General features: G+C 53.2%; 1 protein-coding gene across 6 annotated transcripts in view; it reads right to left on the bottom strand.

Annotated features, from left to right (window-relative positions):
• Syt12 (synaptotagmin 12) overlaps window positions 1–18280 on the bottom strand; it is a 21918-nt gene extending 3638 nt beyond the window's left edge. The window contains exons 1-6 of one of the 6 annotated variants that reach the window (XM_048807717.1): window positions 18203–18275; window positions 15966–16030; window positions 6829–7022; window positions 3788–4180; window positions 1707–1922; window positions 902–1022 (exon numbers count right to left, since the gene is read on the bottom strand). In XM_048807717.1, coding sequence (XP_048663674.1) covers window positions 902–1022; window positions 1707–1922; window positions 3788–4180; window positions 6829–7022; window positions 15966–16008 — 967 coding nt within the window. In that variant the 5' untranslated portion in view covers window positions 16009–16030; window positions 18203–18275. Of the gene's footprint in view, window positions 1–901; window positions 1023–1706; window positions 1923–3787; window positions 4181–6828; window positions 7023–11038; window positions 11104–11396; window positions 11416–11454; window positions 11560–15965; window positions 16031–18202 lie in introns of those variants that run through there. The other 5 variants (XM_048807718.1, XM_015503202.2, XM_015503201.2 and 2 more) reach the window with 5 other exon arrangements.
• Window positions 18281–18286: the final 6 nt, after the last annotated feature.

The raw sequence follows: 18286 nt of genomic DNA, 5'->3' as shown, positions 1-18286 counted from the left end.
TTTTTTTTTTTTTTTTTTTTTTTTTTTTTGTGGGGCAGATGCTGGGGATTGAACTCAGGACACTTGGCCACTGAGCCACATCCCCAGCCCTATTTTTTATTTTTTATTTAGAGACAGGGTCTCACTGAGTTGCTTATTACTTCACTTTTGCTGATGCTGGCTTTGAACTTGTGATCCTCCTGCCTCTGCCTCGAGCTGCTGGGATTACAGTGTGCACCACCATGCCCGGCTGGCTCTATTATTTTGAATCTCAACTTTCAGGTGACAGCATTGAGGCTCACATGGCAGGTCAGGAGAGGGCTGGGCCCTGGACTCTGGTGGCTGGCCTCGCAGCCCACATATTCATATAGGAGCCTGGCAGACTCACCACTTTCCATTCTATAAATGGCCTGAGAGCAGACGTCAGCCCTGAGTCACCAGGTGCCAGCGCAGCAGAGCCTAACAGTGTGCTGCTCTGAAATACCAAGTCACTGACTGCCATAAACCTCGCCCACCAGGCAGTCTTGCTGCACCTGCCTGGACCTGGGCAGCCCCAGGCTTGCAACTCCCAATAGCCAGGAGCCCCCAGCCCTCTGTTCTTTGGCTATTCATTGTAGCTGCCTCCACAGGTTCCTGAGTTGAGAGGGGCTCGAAGCTTCTGTAGAGCTGGGACATTGGGTCCTGCCTGGCAATCACCTGGAGCTTCCATCATGAACTCTGGTTCTGAGAGCAGGGGCAAACCTTGGTCCCAAGTGCTGGACCCCAGCTGGATTCATCTTCCCACTGTGCCCAGATCCTGGGCTCAGCAGAATTCAGGGTGCTTTGGCCCTGTCCCCAACCCTGCTGATGCTGCCAGGTGCCCACAGCACAGGGGCTGGGCCACGGCTTCCCCTGAGCCCCCAGGAAGCCAGTAGGGACTTACCTGCTGTGGTCTTGTCGTTGGTCCAGATAAGATTCTTGGCCTTTACCACCACCACGGTGAGGCGCTCAGCTGTGGGTAGGTAGCTGAGGGACAGCAGGATCTCTCCCACTGCGTCAGCAGCCTGGGGGACAGGGGTGGCTCAGAAGGCTTCTGACCCTAGGACCTGAGGGGCCCAGGGAAAGACAGAAGCTTCCTTTTCCATTGAAAACTTGTTGCTTTTGGGGGCCCTTTACGGCTGGGCATCAGGTTGGCAGGGTCAACTATGGGACAGTCCCCCCCCAACACCATGGAGCATGCCCCACTCCTCCTCCCGTGGAAGGAGGTTCAGAAGTTGCCTATCAAACATATCCATCAAATGCAGTTTTGTTCCCTCATTCCAGGCCAAGGAAAGCATTCTGTGACAGTAGGGCATCGGGATCCTAGTAGAAAGGAAGTAAATCATTTGCTTTACAACAATAATGTTCCACTGGTAGTCTTACATTTATAAAAGTAAGATTCAGCTTGGCCTCTGTCCGAAATAATCCACTTTAGGGCCAGAGGTGTGCATCCCTAACGAAGGCTTGCAGGAGGAGAGCCTCTGAAGGCTTGATGGTAAGAGCAGAAAGAGCTGTAAACAGTGGTGAGAGTGTAAACAGGATGCAGAAAGCAGAGTTTCCCCAAATGTAACTCAGGTCTCTTCCTCTGCTCTCCTAATGATGTTGGGGTTCAGGGTGTGAAGAAAAGACAGCAGAATCCTTCATTGGAAGTGTATGTGTGTGCGCTGTCGCCAGGAGGGAACAGGCAGGACGAGGCAGGTGAGAATTACCTTGTTCTGGTCCTGTAGGTAGAGCCAGCCGCTGAAGGGCTGCAGGGGCAGGTCCAGTACCGAGAGCTTCAGCTCTACCACCCCGGTGCTGACGTTCCTCTCATCCTCGTCAATGCCAAACACAGAAAACCGCAGGCTCTTCTCCTCCAGGGCCGTGGGATCCAGCGGGATGGAGAACTTCTCATCGAAGAAGATGGAGTAGGCATTCCTCTGGATCTGCAGAGAGGGAGAGGGTGGCTGGGGAGGAGGGTGGCAGCCAGGGGCCTGAGGGGCCACAGTAGTGAGAGAGCATTGGACAGGGAGTCCAGAGACCCGGGGCTCTCTTGTCCCCACAATCTCAGCATCACTGTTCCTTTGATGGCTCAGCCCTGAAGGTCTATGAGCCACACATCCTTCCTCAGGGGTATGGCCTGCCCTGGCATCTGTAGCCTCCACAGTCTGATCCCAAACCATCCCCGTACTCAGTGTGTGTAGCCCCACAGAGCCCCTTGCGATGCTCTGACTGAACTGGTTGCCATCTTTCTTGCATATGCTTGGGCCCAGCCCTGGGCCAGGCGTGCAATGGCAGGGTGGTGGGGATGTCTGTGGAGCTGGGGGCCACAGACTCCAGCCCCCTGCAGAGACTGGCCCTGCTGCCCGAGCCCCGCAGGACGGATGGAGGATGGATGTGGATGACGGGCAGATGGGTGGAGTGACTAAGCAAGGCTAGGCAGGCTTCTAGCTCAGTCCTGTCTAGTGGGTGCCGTTGGCCTTCTCCCAGGAAGCCGGGGGCAGGCCCCCTGGGAAGGTGCTCTCCCTTCTGTGGGGGCTGCCTTAGTCACTGCCTGGCAATATTTAAAAGAAGAGTTCTTATTCCTGGCATCCTCTTGGCAGCTGGGGGCTGCCCAGCCTGGAGGCAGCAACCTCGCGGGATTGGCTGGGCTGCGAGGCTCTGCCTCCCGCCTTCCTAGGAACAAATCCTCCACCGCCTCCAGCACTGTGACCACACTCTCCTGCCGCTGCCTGGTGCTCCCCGGGAGCCCCGTTGCCCACACAATCCCCTACTCAAGCCTCTAAGCATTCAGTCAGCCTCTTAGCTGACCCCTGCCCGTAGGGATTTGGGTTCCCAACTATTCACTCCCAGAGCAGTGTGTGGAGGGCCCCATGGTAGAGGCTGAGAACCCTGGGTTCTAGTCCCCAGTCTCCAGCTTAGTTGCTGGGGTTGGTTGTCCTGGGCAAACTCTTTCCAAGTCTGGGCTCCTCCTCTGTATGATGCCCTGATAGTTGGCCCCGTTGGCCCAGAGGGCTCACGAGAGAACCAGGAAGGAGCTGGGCTCTGGAAGCAGGTTCTCAGCACCCACCAGGCTGCAGCAGCTGCTGTTCACCAACAGCCTGCCTTGGAGACCAGGCACAGGTGGGTCAGAAGGTACTTGGTCCTGAAAGTCCTCAGGCTCCTCTCACTCTGGTGAGAGGCCACTATGTGTGGCCCTCATCCATCTCCTGGCATTGGTGTCTAAATGGATGTCCTCCAAGGTGCTCTTGGAGGGCAGGCTGAGGCCTCCCCTGGCCACTCCCTGTTGACTCTTTCTGCTTCTTTAATCTACTCTCAGCCCAGGAGCTGATCTCCATGGATTCCCTTGGCCTTTGGCTTCCTGTCAGGTCAGTGCCTGGGGTCAACAGAGAAGACTGGAGGTCAGAGGAAGGTCAGAGTGCTTGTTCCCTGAAGTCCTTCTCTGTAGTATCCCTGGGCTGACCATGTTGGCCCTCTCCACTGGTCCCCCCTCTTCCCTTCAGACCTAGGGTACCATACCCTCCCCAAGGCTGCCCCCTCCCTACCCACACCACTGCAAATAGCCTTGTCACTGAGCCTTCCCCAAATTAGCCAAGTGAGCATGTCACCCCTCTGCTGCCAGGCCCGTGTTGACGGACAGACTTGGAGGTGCAGGGGCCTGCACACTGTGGGGGCCTCACATACTCCCCTTCTGCCTGCAGGACCCCCTGCATCTTTGGCCCTGGATCAGCACCAGACCCACTCTCTAGCGCCCTCCAGGGACCCTGCCTGGCCCTGCAGTGTGGCCTCCGCCCCCGCCAGCCCCACTTACCCTGGAAATGCCCACGATCTGCTCGTCGGGCAGCAGGCTCACACGCATGAAGCAGGACTCGAAGCTGGCTTCCTCGCGCTCCAGGAGGTCCTTGCCCTGCAGCACGGCCACGTGGAGGGTGTGGGAGGCTGGGTCGTAGTCCATGCTCACCTCCACCTGGCCCAGCGTGAAGTCCTGCCCGAAGGTGTTGCTCACGGAGGAGATGGAGTTCAGGGAGTCGGCCGACTGGGATTTCCGGAGGGTCCCATAGGCGGCCAGGTCCAGCTCGCGGCCCATCAGCTCCAGTGGCCCCAGCTCACTGATGGCCTCAAAGTTGTCCTCGATGCTGAGGCTGCCCTTGCGACTGGGTGGTCCCCGAGTCCTGGCCCGCTGGGTGTTCCAGGCAGGCATTGTCTGGAGGTGAGAAAAAGGGACATAGGAACTTCACAAGGGCCACAGTCGTGGTCTCTAAGAGGCAGCAAAGAGACGTGGAGGGTGAGCACCGTTCAGGGTACTTTCTTGTTCCCTTTCACAAAAACAGTGCATCCCCAGCCAGGAAGGTCCTTGTTTAGTGCTATTTTATGTCACTTAGAATTTTTTTCTTTTACCATAATATCAGGAGCTTTTCCTCAGTATGCTTATTATAGGGATGGAATTCTATATATAAAGATGTTAAAACTGGGAGCAGTAGTGCACGCCTGTAATCCCAGCGACTCAGGAGGCTGAAGCAGGAGGATCACAAGTTCTGGCCTGGGCAACTTAGTGAGACCCTGTCTCAAAAAGAAAAAAAAAAAAAGGACTGAGGATGCAGCTCGGTGGCTGAGTACCCCTGGGTTCAATCCCCGATATCCCCTAACCGTGTTCGAGATGTCAACTACAATGATTTTGTTTGTTTGGAGTACTGGGGTTTGAACTCAAGGGCACTCGACCACTGAGCCACATCCCCAGCTCTATTCTGTGTTTTATTTTGAGACAGGGTCTCACTGAGTTGCTTAGTGCCTTGCTTTTGCTCAGGTTGGCTTTGAACTTGTGATCCTCCTGCCTCAGCCTCCCGAGCTGCTGGGATTACAGGCATGCATGCCATGCCTGGCTTACCATGGTATTTATAAAAGAGAAGAGCAGTCAGTAATCCAACTGTCCAGCAGAGGAGAATGGGTAGGGACAGTAGGGTGTAGCCACTTAACAGATGATTGGATAGCCTCAAAAGGTTACAAAAAGTTTACAGCACTAGGGAGATTTCATGCTGGGTGACACCCAAACATTTGAAATTTTCTTTTCTCTAAATTAACCTCAGGATTTGAGGAAGCAAAAGCCTGTATATCATGTCTTTGTTAACATAATTTTTTGTGGCTCCCAAATTTTTCATTGAGCAGATAGGCATAATTTATTTCACTAACCCCCTATTGTTGGAAAGTTTTATTGTTTCTAATTTTCACAAATGCAAATAACATATTATCACACAGCTGTCTTAAAATCCTGGCCCAGAGGACAGTCCTTTTTGAAGGTTTTTTTTGGGTGTGTGTGTGTGTGTGTGTGTGTGCGCGCGCGTGCACGTGTGTATATGCTGGGGATTAAACCCAAAAGCGTCCTACCACTAAGCCACATCCCCAGCCCTTTTTATTTTATATTTTGAGACAGGGTCCACCTAAGTTGCTTAGGGCCTTTCCAAGTTGCTAAGGCTGGCCTGGGACTTTTTGCCTTGTACGTGCCAGGTGAGCGCTCTTCCTCTGAGCCCCAACCCCAGCTCCTGGCCTGGGACTTTTGACCTCCCGACCTTAGCCTCCCGAGTCACTAGGATTACAGGTATGGGTCACTGGGCCTGGCTGAAGGCTTTTGACATGTTTCAAAATCCTCTTTGGAAAAGTTGTCCCAATTTATAGTCCTCCCAACAGAAAATGAGATGGTCCTCCTGGGCACCCCAAATGAGAAACTCCAATCTGGTAATAGATTCATGATATGTTGTCTGGAACTCTACATGACATTTGAATAATTGTCTGCCAAATGTTAAGTGACGAAACATTCAGCAATATGTACTGATAGCCTTAAAAATGTTGTACCTCTTGATAAAGTAATTTCACATCTGGGCATCTATCCAAAGTCCATTATCCCAAATGAAGATAAAGTTTTACATACAAAACATGCACTGCATTATTTATGAAGGCATTTAGTAAACCATGGCACAAGCACAAAAAGAGGAATCATATGCAGCCATTAAAATGATGCTTACAATGACTGTTCAACCAGAGGGAAAACACCGCAGCTGCAAGTGAGGTGGAAAGAACAGGGCGTAAAAACCCAGGGAGATACGAAGCACTTTGTATAGAAAGCTTATATGGAAAATGACTAAGGGAGTCAAACCCAGTGCTGCACACCTGTAATCCCAGAAACTCAGGAGGCTGAGGCAGGAGGATTGCAAGTTGGAGACCAGCCTCAGCACCTTAGTAAGACCCTGTCTCAAAAAATATAAAGGGGGCTGGGGATGTGGCTCAAGCGGTAGCGCGCTCGCCTGGCATGCGTGCGGCCCGGGTTCGATCCTCAGCACCACATACAAACCAAGATGTTGTGTCCGCCGAATACTAAAATAAATAAATATTAAAAAAAAAAGATTCTCTCTCTCTCTCTCTCTTAAAAAAAATATAAAGGATTGGAGCATCCCTGGGTTCAAAATAATAGTATAATTAAAAAAAAAAAAAGGAGAAGAAGAAGAAGGAAGAGGAGAGGGAGAAGGAAGGAAGAGAAGGAAAGAACTAAGGGGGATAGATTAAAAACATTGAAAAGATACATCAAAATGTTAGTTTAAAATAGTTAGTTAACAGTAGGGTGTGTCATTTGAAGAGATGTTTTCCTTCTTATTATATTTATGTATTTTTCTCAGCATGGTTTTGAAAATCAAAAGCATTCATTCATTCAAGCATTTGTTGACTCCCTGGCACTGGGCAGGGAGTTGAAGAGCTTCTCCATCCAGAAGAGTTGACCAAGAGGGGGCAAGAGAGGGGAGGCACTGGAGGCCGGTCCTGAGAGTGGACCCTGGGGGAATGTACCTGAAGGAGCAGAAACCTCACCTTTGGCCTGGCCTCCACGGAGGTCTCGCCATACTTCTGCTGAAGGTACCTGTAGTCATAATTTGGGAATGGGGAGGGGCTGGGGAAGCTGCCCGATGTCCAGAGCTTCCACAGGCTCACAGCTGCGATTCCCAGCAGGGCCAGGGCCCCTGCAGCGTAGACTCCCACCTCCCAGCCAGGGGGGCTCTTGATGACTGTAAGGCAAGGGCAGCCTCTCATTAGTGGGGTGCAGTGGTCCAGACCCCCACCCAGGAAGCAGCTGCTCAGTGTTGATTTATTCATTGAGTGAATTGTTATTGAGGGCCTACTGTGTGCAAGGCTCAGTACTCGGTGCTAGGATACAGTGCTGAACAGGACACACACTTTCTTGAGGTATCTGTTTCTACCTCCTTTGGACACAAAAACATGTGTTTCTACTGCGGAGACACTTGGACAGAGCAGATGAAGAGCTGTGAACGACGGTCACATATTCCTTAGGCTCTGACAACCGTTCTCAGACCTCACGGCCATAGGACCTCTTGCTTCCAGAGTCAAAGCAGCATTTAGGGGTCTGAGGGAAGAGGAAGGAGATTTGGGGGAGAAAAAGATGATCCTGTTTTTGCCTGAAGCCTCAGCCAGAACAACCCATCAACTGATGATGGAAAAACAAAGTCTAGTGCATCCCGACCACTAGGATGCTATTTGGCAATACGAAGGGAAGAAGCGTGGATACCACAACATCCTAACGCGAATGAACCTTGAAAACATCATGCGGAGCGAACGCAGCCAGTTGCAAAGACCACGTGGGGAGTGATTCCGTTCACCGCCAGCCTTCTGGTCTGTGGGTTCCACATCTGTGGACTCAACCGATCCCAGATGGTGTGCTGTGTGGTAGGCCTGCGATGGTACCAAACAGGCACAGACTTTTTTTCTTCTTGTTCCCTAAACCACACATCATAACAACTATTTACACAGCATTGACATTGTAATCTCAAGATAATTTGGAGGATGTGTGCAGGTTATGTGCAAATTCTACGTGGTTCTATATTAGGGACTCAGCATCCGTGGATTTGGTACGTGAGTCCTGAAGGAATGCCCTGAGATGGCAGGGTACATGGGTATAAGGAAATATCTAGGGGAAGTTGGGCAAATAGGGGAACTTGGGGGAAATAGAGTTTCTTTTTGAGGTGTTAAAATATTCTAAAAATTGATCATGCTGCTGGTGGTACAATATACTAAAAGCCACTGACAGTACACATTAAGATGGGTGAATTAGGCTGTATGTAAATCTTATCTCAATAAATCTCTTGCCCCAAACCAACAAATCAAGAAGCCAACTCAGCCAATGTGAAAGGATCCCAGAGCTGTGGAGGGCTTGGAGACAAATCCAGATGTCCAGAAACTTTCCTCCATTGATGAGTTCATAACTTTCCCTGACTGCACTTCACTGTCTCCAGCGCTCGCTCAACCATGTGTGCTGGGTCCTGCCCAGCGCCCTGCATGGCCTCCGATGCCCAAACAGAGGCCGAAAGGTGAGGCCTCACTTGCTTGGCGACCCGGCTTTGCTTTCCAAAGAAAGCAGACCAGACTCTGGAATTCACTGGGCAGGAACTCACACTATTGTCAAACACAATTCTCTAGACTGTTGTCAGTTCTGCCTCTGCACCCAGCTCAAATAGGGAAACTGAGGCATGGAAAAGACTAAAGAACCTGTCCAGGTCACAGAGCCAGGAAGGGGGTGGTGCTGGGATTCCCACTCTCGTAGACGGATTCCAGAGCAATCGAGGTAACCACTGCCCCACCCAGCCTCCACCTGTCCTAGCTCTCTAGAAGCAAGCTGAAGAGACAGGGCAGGGCATTTCAGAGGCAGAAATGGATGACTGAACATTCACTGAGCACCTACTGTGTGCCAGCACCCTGTGGACGGGGGCGGGGGGGGGAACCAGGGCTGATGAATCAACCCCAGGCCCTATCCCTGTACTTAAGTGGCTCACAGTTAGGGCATGGGTGGGACAGGGAAATAAGAAAACAAAACGGGGTGCCTGCTGTCATGCCCGGGGCAGCCCAGGAAGGTTTCCTGAGGGAGAAACAAGAAGGGGCTAAGTCAAAATGTCAGGGCAGGAAAGATGGAGGAGGTATGAAGAACCCAGAGTGAGCAGAGGGCCCAGTGGGAGGAAGGGGGGCCCTGGGGACTGGGGGAGGCCCCTTACCCTTGCTTCCCCAAAGCCAGCTGCACAGGAAGGAATCAGGCAGGGCCACTTCTAGCAGAATCCGCCCTCTCTGGAGAGGGTCAGGGCCCAGCCCAGACCCCACATTCACCAGCAGTGAGCACTCTATCAGGTCCTTACCTCCACTTGCAGAGGAGAACTGAGGCAGAGAGCCCCCCCCCCCCGCATGTCTACCCTGCTGCTCAAGGCCACAGACTTCCCAGGCCAGCCACCCAGCCTCTCTGGGCTTCAGTATCCTCATCCAGAAACTGGAGATGGTGATAAAAACACCCCCTATCTAGTGGTCCCACCCTGGCGTGTGAATTCTAAGGGGAAAAAAATCCCAACAAGTTTTATGTGTGGTGTGAGTCATGAGGCTGTATTTATAACAGCAGAAATCTGGAAAGAGCCTGCAGGGCCCACCAAGGAGGCTGGTGGGGGCTGTGGTACTGTCATGGGAGGTAATGTCACTGGCCTTCAAGAATGACAAGTGAGGTCATTAGGATGGCCTGTGGCAATGCAGAGAAACATTGGCAGCCTTGTTAAGAGAGAAAAAAAAAATCAATCCCAGCATGATATAATCATGGGAGATTTTGATGTAAAAACTCAGCTGGTAATGCACACGGCCGTGCAGTCCAGGGGGGAACAGAGAGACCAGGTAGTGGGGTTGAGGGGACAGGGAGCAGACCTGTTTCCTCCTGACTGCTGTTGATACAATCTGTGGTTATCAAACCACAAGCAAGAGCTCTATGGAGGGTCCCAGGCCCAGCTGTGACAAAGTTCTGGAGTGTTCTTGGAGTCTGGTGAACAGGGGACGGGGCAAGAAAGTGCCTGGTAGACTGGAGAGGGATGTACACCTGTCTCAGCTGGGCCACAGCAGGGCCGGCAGCAGCAGGGGACTGGCACAGGGTGGGAAGAGTGGCACAGGGTGGGAAGAGAGGCCCAGGGACGTGCAGGCTGTGGGCAGGGCCAGGGCAAAGCAGAGTCCGCTTCCCTGATTGGAGGAGCTAGGTGCTGAGGGACTGAAGCCCCAGCCCTGGTTGGCAGAATAGTGGAGCAGGGGTGGGGCAGAAAGGAAAAAGTCCAGGAAGGTGACATGGAATGACAATGAATTCTCATTCATTGGTTGATTTCATGGAGTGCCAGCCTCAAGCGCAACAGGGGAAGACTTCCCACAGGAAAGGAGGTCTAAACTAAGACCGGAAACAGGGAAGGAGAAGAGGAGGAATCACAATAATACCCGCCCATGAAGCTCTTGCTACTGATTATCTGCCAGGCCCCGTTAAAGCCCTTCTCTATATTGACCCATTGAGTCCTCAGAAGAGTCCTGTGAGGCAGGTTCTATTATTATACCCATTTTATGGATAAGTAAGTGGGGGCTCAGAGAGGTTTCCTCACTCACTCAAGGCCACCCAGGGGTGAAGGCCTCTGAGCCTGCAGGTGAACAGCGAGCAGCACTGGTTGGAGGGTGGGAGTGGAGGGCCTGACATGCCCTGAAGCTCATCCCTGGTCTTGTGGGGGTCTGTGTAGGGCAGGTGTCTGGGTAATGGGAAGCACTGAGGCTCACATCTCCCACTGGTAGGGGAGCTGAGGGAGAAAAGATGGCAGATCCACCATTGGCGTGGGAGAGGAAAGCTGAGTCCCACACGCTGGCCAGCCCAGCCAGGCCATCTGAGCCTCGTGTTCCCTGAATCTCACGTAGACCTTCCTGGGTCCCCTCTCACTTGGCTACTTGACAGGCTCCAGGAAGGGTCATGGGGTGAATGGGTTCCCTGTCACAGGCCATCCTCAGGGAGCAGCTGGACAAGGGTCACCCAGGGTCCCTCAAGTCAGAGGGAATGGAAGATGAGGAGCCTTCTGGTGGGTCCCAGCACAGTGACCCCAGACTGTTGGCTTGAGCAAGTCACCAACTGCTCTAATCAGTTAGACAGGGCTGGCTGGTAGTGCGTCCCTCTGACAACTCCCACCTGGGCCTGCTGTGAGGGTCTCATGGGATGGCCTGCAAGGGTTTGCTGGGGACTCACCGTTCAGGTGGTATTCTGCCACGTCTGCCACATCCACAGCCATGATGCCCCTGCAGTGGCTGGAACTGGAAGGGAAGAAAGAGTCAGTGCTGAGGGCTGCAGAAGGTCACCAGCCCTGACCCTATGTCCTGCCTCTGTGGCACTGGTGCGCCGGTCACTCAGAGCTGAGCTTGGCTAAAGGTGTTTTGTTTTGTTTTGTTTTTTAATGATATTTGAAAAAAAAGGTGTTTAGTTCTCTTTGCAAGCACGCTAAGACCTCATTTCAGGGTTGCCAGATAAAGCACAGGATGCCAGCAGATCTGAATTCAAATGAACTTTTAGTATAAGTATGTCCCAAATACCACATGGACATACTTACGCTGAACAATTACAGTTGTTCATCCTGTACTTCTATTTGCTCAACCTGGCAGCCCTACCTCATCTTCATCTTAACACCGGCTGGCTGTCGAGCAGAGACTCCAGGCTGCTCACTTGGGGGGCTCCTCAGAGCGTTCACAAGCCTCACCTCCGATGCTTCTGTCAAATTTGGAAAGAGAAAGTCTGCATTTCCTCCATATTCTGTTCTCAGTCCTTCCCCTGCATGGGATGGCTTCTTCCCCACCCCACCCTCCACCTCCAGGTCTTATGAACTCCCACTGAGGTCTAAGTTATTCTAGAAAGGCCTGAGAGCTCAGACCAGCCATTACCTGAGCCCGGACCACGGCTCACTCATTTATTAATATTGTTGCTAAGTAGTACATCTGGCTCCCAGATGCGTTCTAGGTGGGTGGGTGAGGAGAGCTCTGGAAAAGGGACACTAGGATGGGCTGTACTGATCTCAACTCAAGGGCACAGAAGGCCTGAACAACGCACCTCCAAACTCTGGGTTCCCTTGAAGCCCAGAAGTGTCTACACCTCAGGAAGCCTCAGGCAAGTAAGGGGGCATGAGTGAGAACTGCAGAGGGCCTGCCTGGCTCCTGGGCAGCAACCCTCCCAAATAGTGGGACTGCCTCGCCATCACAGCTGGGTCTCCTGGCTCTTGAAAGAAAAGCCAGATGTTTGGATTTTTTTTTTTTTAGTGTGTATTTTTTAAAATTATTTATTGATTTACTGAGACAGAGTCTCACTGTGTTGCCCAGGCTAGTCTGGAACCTCTGGGCTCAAGTGATCCTTCTGCTTCAGGCTCTCAAGTAGCTGTAACTATGGGTGCTCACCACCGCCCCTGGCTTCCTTATTTTGAAATGTTGCAACCCTCTCACAAAAGTCGTCCAGGCGCAGTGTAAAAGGCTCTTGGACCACGGCTCACCAGTTCCCAACCATGCCAAGCATTCTGTAGGCTCCATTTGGAACCAGGGTCAAGACAGAGGGTGAAGCTTAGACACTGGGTTTTTATTATTATTATTATTTTTTAGATGTTGATGGGTCTTTATTTTATTCATTTATTTTTATGTGGTGCTGAGAATCAAACCCAGTGCCTCACTCATGTTAGGTAAGCACTCTACCACTGAGCCCTAGCCACGGCCCAAGACACTGGGTATTTTTAGGAATCCTGGGGGCCTCCCCATTCTGTGGCTTTGGAGCCAAGAAGCTGGGGTGCCTTGATCTAATCGGGGTTCTCCAGCACGTACGCAGCTGCCACAAGCCCTTAGCAGAGGACCTCACCACGCAGGGCAGATGAGGGCACACAAAGGACTCCTGGCTCTCCTGCTCTCCTGAAGCTGCCCCCTCTCCTGGTGAGATGAGGGTTGTCATGGTGATGGGAGGCAGTGCTTAACCAGGAAGGCTTCACCCACCCTGCCTTGAGACGCAGTGCATCCCTGGGTCTTGGGCTTGAGATAGCGCTCAGAGCTGATCTCAATAAGCCCTTCTCACAAGCACAGTCCTGAGCATTCTGCATACGCTGACCTCACTTAACCCCATAACAACCCCGAGAGGTAGGCACTGTTGTCACGTCTGGTTTGTAGAGGAGATTGTCAGTGGGACTTCAGGCCAATTCATTCTGGCTCCAAGTTCCTAACCACTGTGTCTCTCCACAGGGGGATACATGGTTACAAAAAAGTTGCCTAAAACCTGCAGGTCAAATGGATCCATGTGAACAAGCCAAGCCCAAGGTGGCCTGGCTGCTGGTGGAAAGAGGTCTAGACACACTGAAACACAACGGAAGCACACACATCCCAGCCTGCGGCTGTCTTGCTGGGAATCCAATAATGCCATGGGCGAGCTTTCCTGCTCACTGGGCACAAGCTGGCTTGGCAAGAGGGCGGCCAGGCTGGTGCCAGTCAACGCCAGCAGCACAGTGGTGAGGTACATGTGGCAAAGATACACCCACGGCACAGTATGAATGGCACAAGGTAGAACCTGAGGCTGTAACTGGCCTCTGGCTGTTGGGGGCTCCCTGTCCAGCCAGACCCCAGAAACCTGAAAGCCCACCTTCCTGCCTCCCCTCATCACAACAGCTTGTCTGGGAGCTGTGACTTTGGGGAGGGCATGAATGCTCACTGTGGTCTGCTGTGGAGGGTTAGAAGCCTGGCCTGCTCCAGGACTCCTACTCAGCTGCTCCCAGCTTACTCCAGATCTGCCCCCTTGCTGGCTCAAGTGGACTTGGACAATTTTCTTAGACTCCCTCTAAGCCTCAGTTGTCCCATCTGTGAAAAGGATTCATGACTGCCCTGTGTGTGTGACTGGGATGGGTAAGTGTGGTAAGGCTTAGCAAGTATTTGCTGCTGGGGTTACTGGCCTGGCCACCATCCAACAGGCCCCAACCCCTCGTCTGGTCTGCGCAGTAGAATCACATGGGTGGCACTGTCAGCCTGTGGCTGTTGTTACTTTGTTGAAATTCAGCTGAGTTGTATTTAAATTGGGAAATTTCTAATTAAAATAAATTTAAAGGGAAGGGGGTGGCCTGGGGGTGCAGCTCAGTGGTAGAGCACCTGCCCAGCATGTGGGAGGCTGTGCTCAGGCCTCTGCACTGCAAACAAATAAACAAAAACAAAAACAGAACAAGGATTTCCAGGCAATGGGTCTGCACCTCACCCCCCACCCCCAACAACAGCAGCATTCCAACAGTGACAATGGAGCTGGCATCTGCTCTTGGACTCAGACCTGGCTCCTCGGCCCCTCCCCCCATTCACTTCCAGATCCTGCTGGGCCCTGGAAGCACCTCTTTTCATGAGCCTGGTAAACTGGATTTAAGATGAGCTAGGAGACTGTTCAGTGAGGTCAAGTGACGTGTGTGAAGCCTGCAGTGGTGGGCCCTGCCCCCTGGTCTAGCACCTGTTCCACTATCAGTGACAGCAAGGACTTCATGTGCATCTTCCCCACTACCCACGACCCCTCTTCAGAAAATCCTGTTATCATCCCTACTTTATAGAGGAGGAAAAGGAGGCTCAGAGAAGGACAGTGAATTGGCCCAAGGTCACCCAAGCATTGAGTGGGAAAAAGGAGGCTGGGCCAGGTCCGGCCCTTCTTTTTTATTTACTTAGTTTTAATTTTGCAGTGCTGGGGATGGAGCCCAGGGGCCCTCTACCACTGAGCTACATCGCTAGCCCTTTCTATTTTTTATTCTGAGACAGGGTTGCCCAGGCTGGCTTTGAATTCACAATCCTCCTGTCTTATCATCCTGAGAATCTGGACAGGGATACAGTACCAACCCCCCTCCACGGCAAGTGCCCTTCTTAATGGCTTTACTCACTACCCTGACACCCCTTGGGTCCATCTCACCTCAGGCTCTCTCTGGCAGCCTGGAGGTCGGCCAGGGAGAGGGGTGCAGCTTAGGCTAGGACTAGGATGCTGACAAGACATATCAAAGGCCAAGGCAGCCAGGAACCAGCGGTTCCGGTTCCCCCATGTCTGGCACACGGCAATGAGCACAGCAGGGAGCTACTCCAGACCCATGCCTGAGCTCCTAAGACTGCACGCCTCCTTCAGCACCTCTCCGCACCTAACCGACCTTCAGTCCCACCATCTACACTGTGGAGTTTGCTCTTTGAAAATAGCTCCAGGTTCAATTTCTAGCTCAATGGCACCTACCAGCAATACCTCCTTATTGCTGTGTTCATGTAGGCATGTGTGCTAAGTGTTTAAGGGATCTGCTGTAGACCTGGGGATTGAATGGACTCTGGATCCCATTTTACAGATGTGGAAGCTGGGGCCCCAGGACCTTCAGCCTGAATGGCAACACTGGGCTCTGTGACAGGGAGCTATGGATCTGGGCCTGGGCTCTGAGCCACCATACTGACTCCTGACCAGGTCTTTTGGGGGTGGGGTGGGTGGGACAAGTGACCACCTGGGCTTTGCTGGAGTTTCACCTTACTGGAGGCCCCCTCCTGGGCTTCTAAGAGAGATGGCTTTCCAGAAATGTTTTCGCCTTGGCAGAGGAGGGGAGCCTTGTGTCCCTGCTCCCCACTCCACCCATCTCCTTGCTCAGTAACCTCAAGGTACCTGCGGCGGTCAGCAAGGTGTGCCCCTCCCCCAGCTGCAGGAAACTGGAGGATGAGGGTGAGGGGCTATCGGTGTGTGTGGGGGGCTGCAACCTTCCAGGCTGTGAACTTCNAGGAAAGCTGAGTCCCACACGCTGGCCAGCCCAGCCAGGCCATCTGAGCCTCGTGTTCCCTGAATCTCACGTAGACCTTCCTGGGTCCCCTCTCACTTGGCTACTTGACAGGCTCCAGGAAGGGTCATGGGGTGAATGGGTTCCCTGTCACAGGCCATCCTCAGGGAGCAGCTGGACAAGGGTCACCCAGGGTCCCTCAAGTCAGAGGGAATGGAAGATGAGGAGCCTTCTGGTGGGTCCCAGCACAGTGACCCCAGACTGTTGGCTTGAGCAAGTCACCAACTGCTCTAATCAGTTAGACAGGGCTGGCTGGTAGTGCGTCCCTCTGACAACTCCCACCTGGGCCTGCTGTGAGGGTCTCATGGGATGGCCTGCAAGGGTTTGCTGGGGACTCACCGTTCAGGTGGTATTCTGCCACGTCTGCCACATCCACAGCCATGATGCCCCTGCAGTGGCTGGAACTGGAAGGGAAGAAAGAGTCAGTGCTGAGGGCTGCAGAAGGTCACCAGCCCTGACCCTATGTCCTGCCTCTGTGGCACTGGTGCGCCGGTCACTCAGAGCTGAGCTTGGCTAAAGGTGTTTTGTTTTGTTTTGTTTTTTAATGATATTTGAAAAAAAAGGTGTTTAGTTCTCTTTGCAAGCACGCTAAGACCTCATTTCAGGGTTGCCAGATAAAGCACAGGATGCCAGCAGATCTGAATTCAAATGAACTTTTAGTATAAGTATGTCCCAAATACCACATGGACATACTTACGCTGAACAATTACAGTTGTTCATCCTGTACTTCTATTTGCTCAACCTGGCAGCCCTACCTCATCTTCATCTTAACACCGGCTGGCTGTCGAGCAGAGACTCCAGGCTGCTCACTTGGGGGGCTCCTCAGAGCGTTCACAAGCCTCACCTCCGATGCTTCTGTCAAATTTGGAAAGAGAAAGTCTGCATTTCCTCCATATTCTGTTCTCAGTCCTTCCCCTGCATGGGATGGCTTCTTCCCCACCCCACCCTCCACCTCCAGGTCTTATGAACTCCCACTGAGGTCTAAGTTATTCTAGAAAGGCCTGAGAGCTCAGACCAGCCATTACCTGAGCCCGGACCACGGCTCACTCATTTATTAATATTGTTGCTAAGTAGTACATCTGGCTCCCAGCTGCGTTCTAGGTGGGTGGGACAAGTGACCACCTGGGCTTTGCTGGAGTTTCACCTTACTGGAGGCCCCCTCCTGGGCTTCTAAGAGAGATGGCTTTCCAGAAATGTTTTGCCTTGGCAGAGGAGGGGAGCCTTGTGTCCCTGCTCCCCACTCCACCCATCTCCTTGCTCAGTAACCTCAAGGTACCTCGGCGGTCAGCAAGGTGTGCCCCTCCCCCAGCTGCAGGAAATGGAGGATGAGGGTGAGGGGTATGGTGTGTGTGGGGGGCTCAACCTTCCAGGCTGTGAACTTCTTCGGGATCTTTAGGTTTGAAAACCTTTTCAAGTGCTTTCCAACACTATCTGAGATGACCACATCCTGGTGCCGTCCCTCAAATGGGCCACAAAAACCACAGTACAGATTGGCTGGGGCAGGGTGGGGGTGGATGCTGGCTGACATTGGGCACCTACTATGTGCAGGGCTCGGTACCAAACACTTGCCTCCTATTATCTCAGTAGTTCCTCCCTGAGCCCTCTGAGGAGTAAGAAAACCAAGGTGCAGGAAACGACTTGCCTATGGTCACCAAGGCTGTTAGGTCCAGGTTTGGACCCCAGGCTAGGAGTCCCCACTCTTCCAAGCTGCTTGGGAAGGCTTTCAGGATTCAGAGTGGGGAAGGCTGGGGCTTGGATACTTTCTTGATCCTTCTTTGGACTGGCTGCGTTAATGTGGGTGTGTCTCCTGTGTTTTTCTGAGCCTCGGTTTCCCCATTTCTAATAGGAAGTACTATTTCTACCCCTCTCCAACTCGCCGAAGTGGACAGAGGGGCTGAATTTGAGTGTGCAGGTTTCCCATGTTCTTCCGGATGGAGGTGGGGGCACAGAGTCCCTCTGCAGCACCGGATCACTAAGTCTTGGGCTTAGGGGTCTTCCATCCATAGGCCTGGCTCACCGACCCCATGCCTGGCCCAAATTTACAACCTCGATCAGGCCAAGGGTCCTCTCTGGCTCTTGACGCAGTCTAGGGCCTTTTGGGGACGGGGTGCAACATGCCCCTCAGAATGGGAACAGTTCCTGCAGACCAGCGTTCTTGCCTGAGGAATCGCCCAGGGAAAACAGGGACAGTACTGTGGGGGGCTGACCTGGAGCCCTGAAGGGTTGTGCAGCCAGGGCAGGGGCAGGGAGTACAGTCAGGGAGCTGAGTGTGAAAGTGAGGGCCGTGGTGCCGCGCGGGCGCAGGGGAGGTGTGTAAATAGCGGGGTGAGCCGCGTGTGTGCACACGCGTGCGGGCGTGCGGGCGCAAGGCGGTGCGCAGTGCGCGAAGTGGCTGGGCCGGGTAAGGGCGCCGTCGTGCTCTGTGCCTGGCGTTGGTGTGCAAGCGCAGCGCTGGGGTGCAAGCGCGCGGAGTGTGCGGGGCCCCGGGTCCCGGGCGCGGGGAGAGGGACTGCGTGCGTCCGCGCGCTAGGCGCGGATCCCCGCGGCGCGCTGGGGTCGGCCCGGTGCATACTCACCCGAGGGGCCGCCGCTCTGCCTGGGGCTGACTCCGGCTCCCGGGTCCCGGCGCGCGGCTCCCGGCCGGCCTTCTGCAGCTGTCT

The sequence above is a fragment of the Marmota marmota genome, unplaced genomic scaffold (assembly GCF_001458135.2).
Source record: "Marmota marmota marmota unplaced genomic scaffold, marMar, whole genome shotgun sequence".
NCBI classification, from domain to species: Eukaryota; Metazoa; Chordata; class Mammalia; order Rodentia; family Sciuridae; genus Marmota; species Marmota marmota.
The sequence above is the reverse complement of the archived record's forward strand: the minus strand, read 5'-3'. Positions and strand labels throughout refer to the sequence as shown.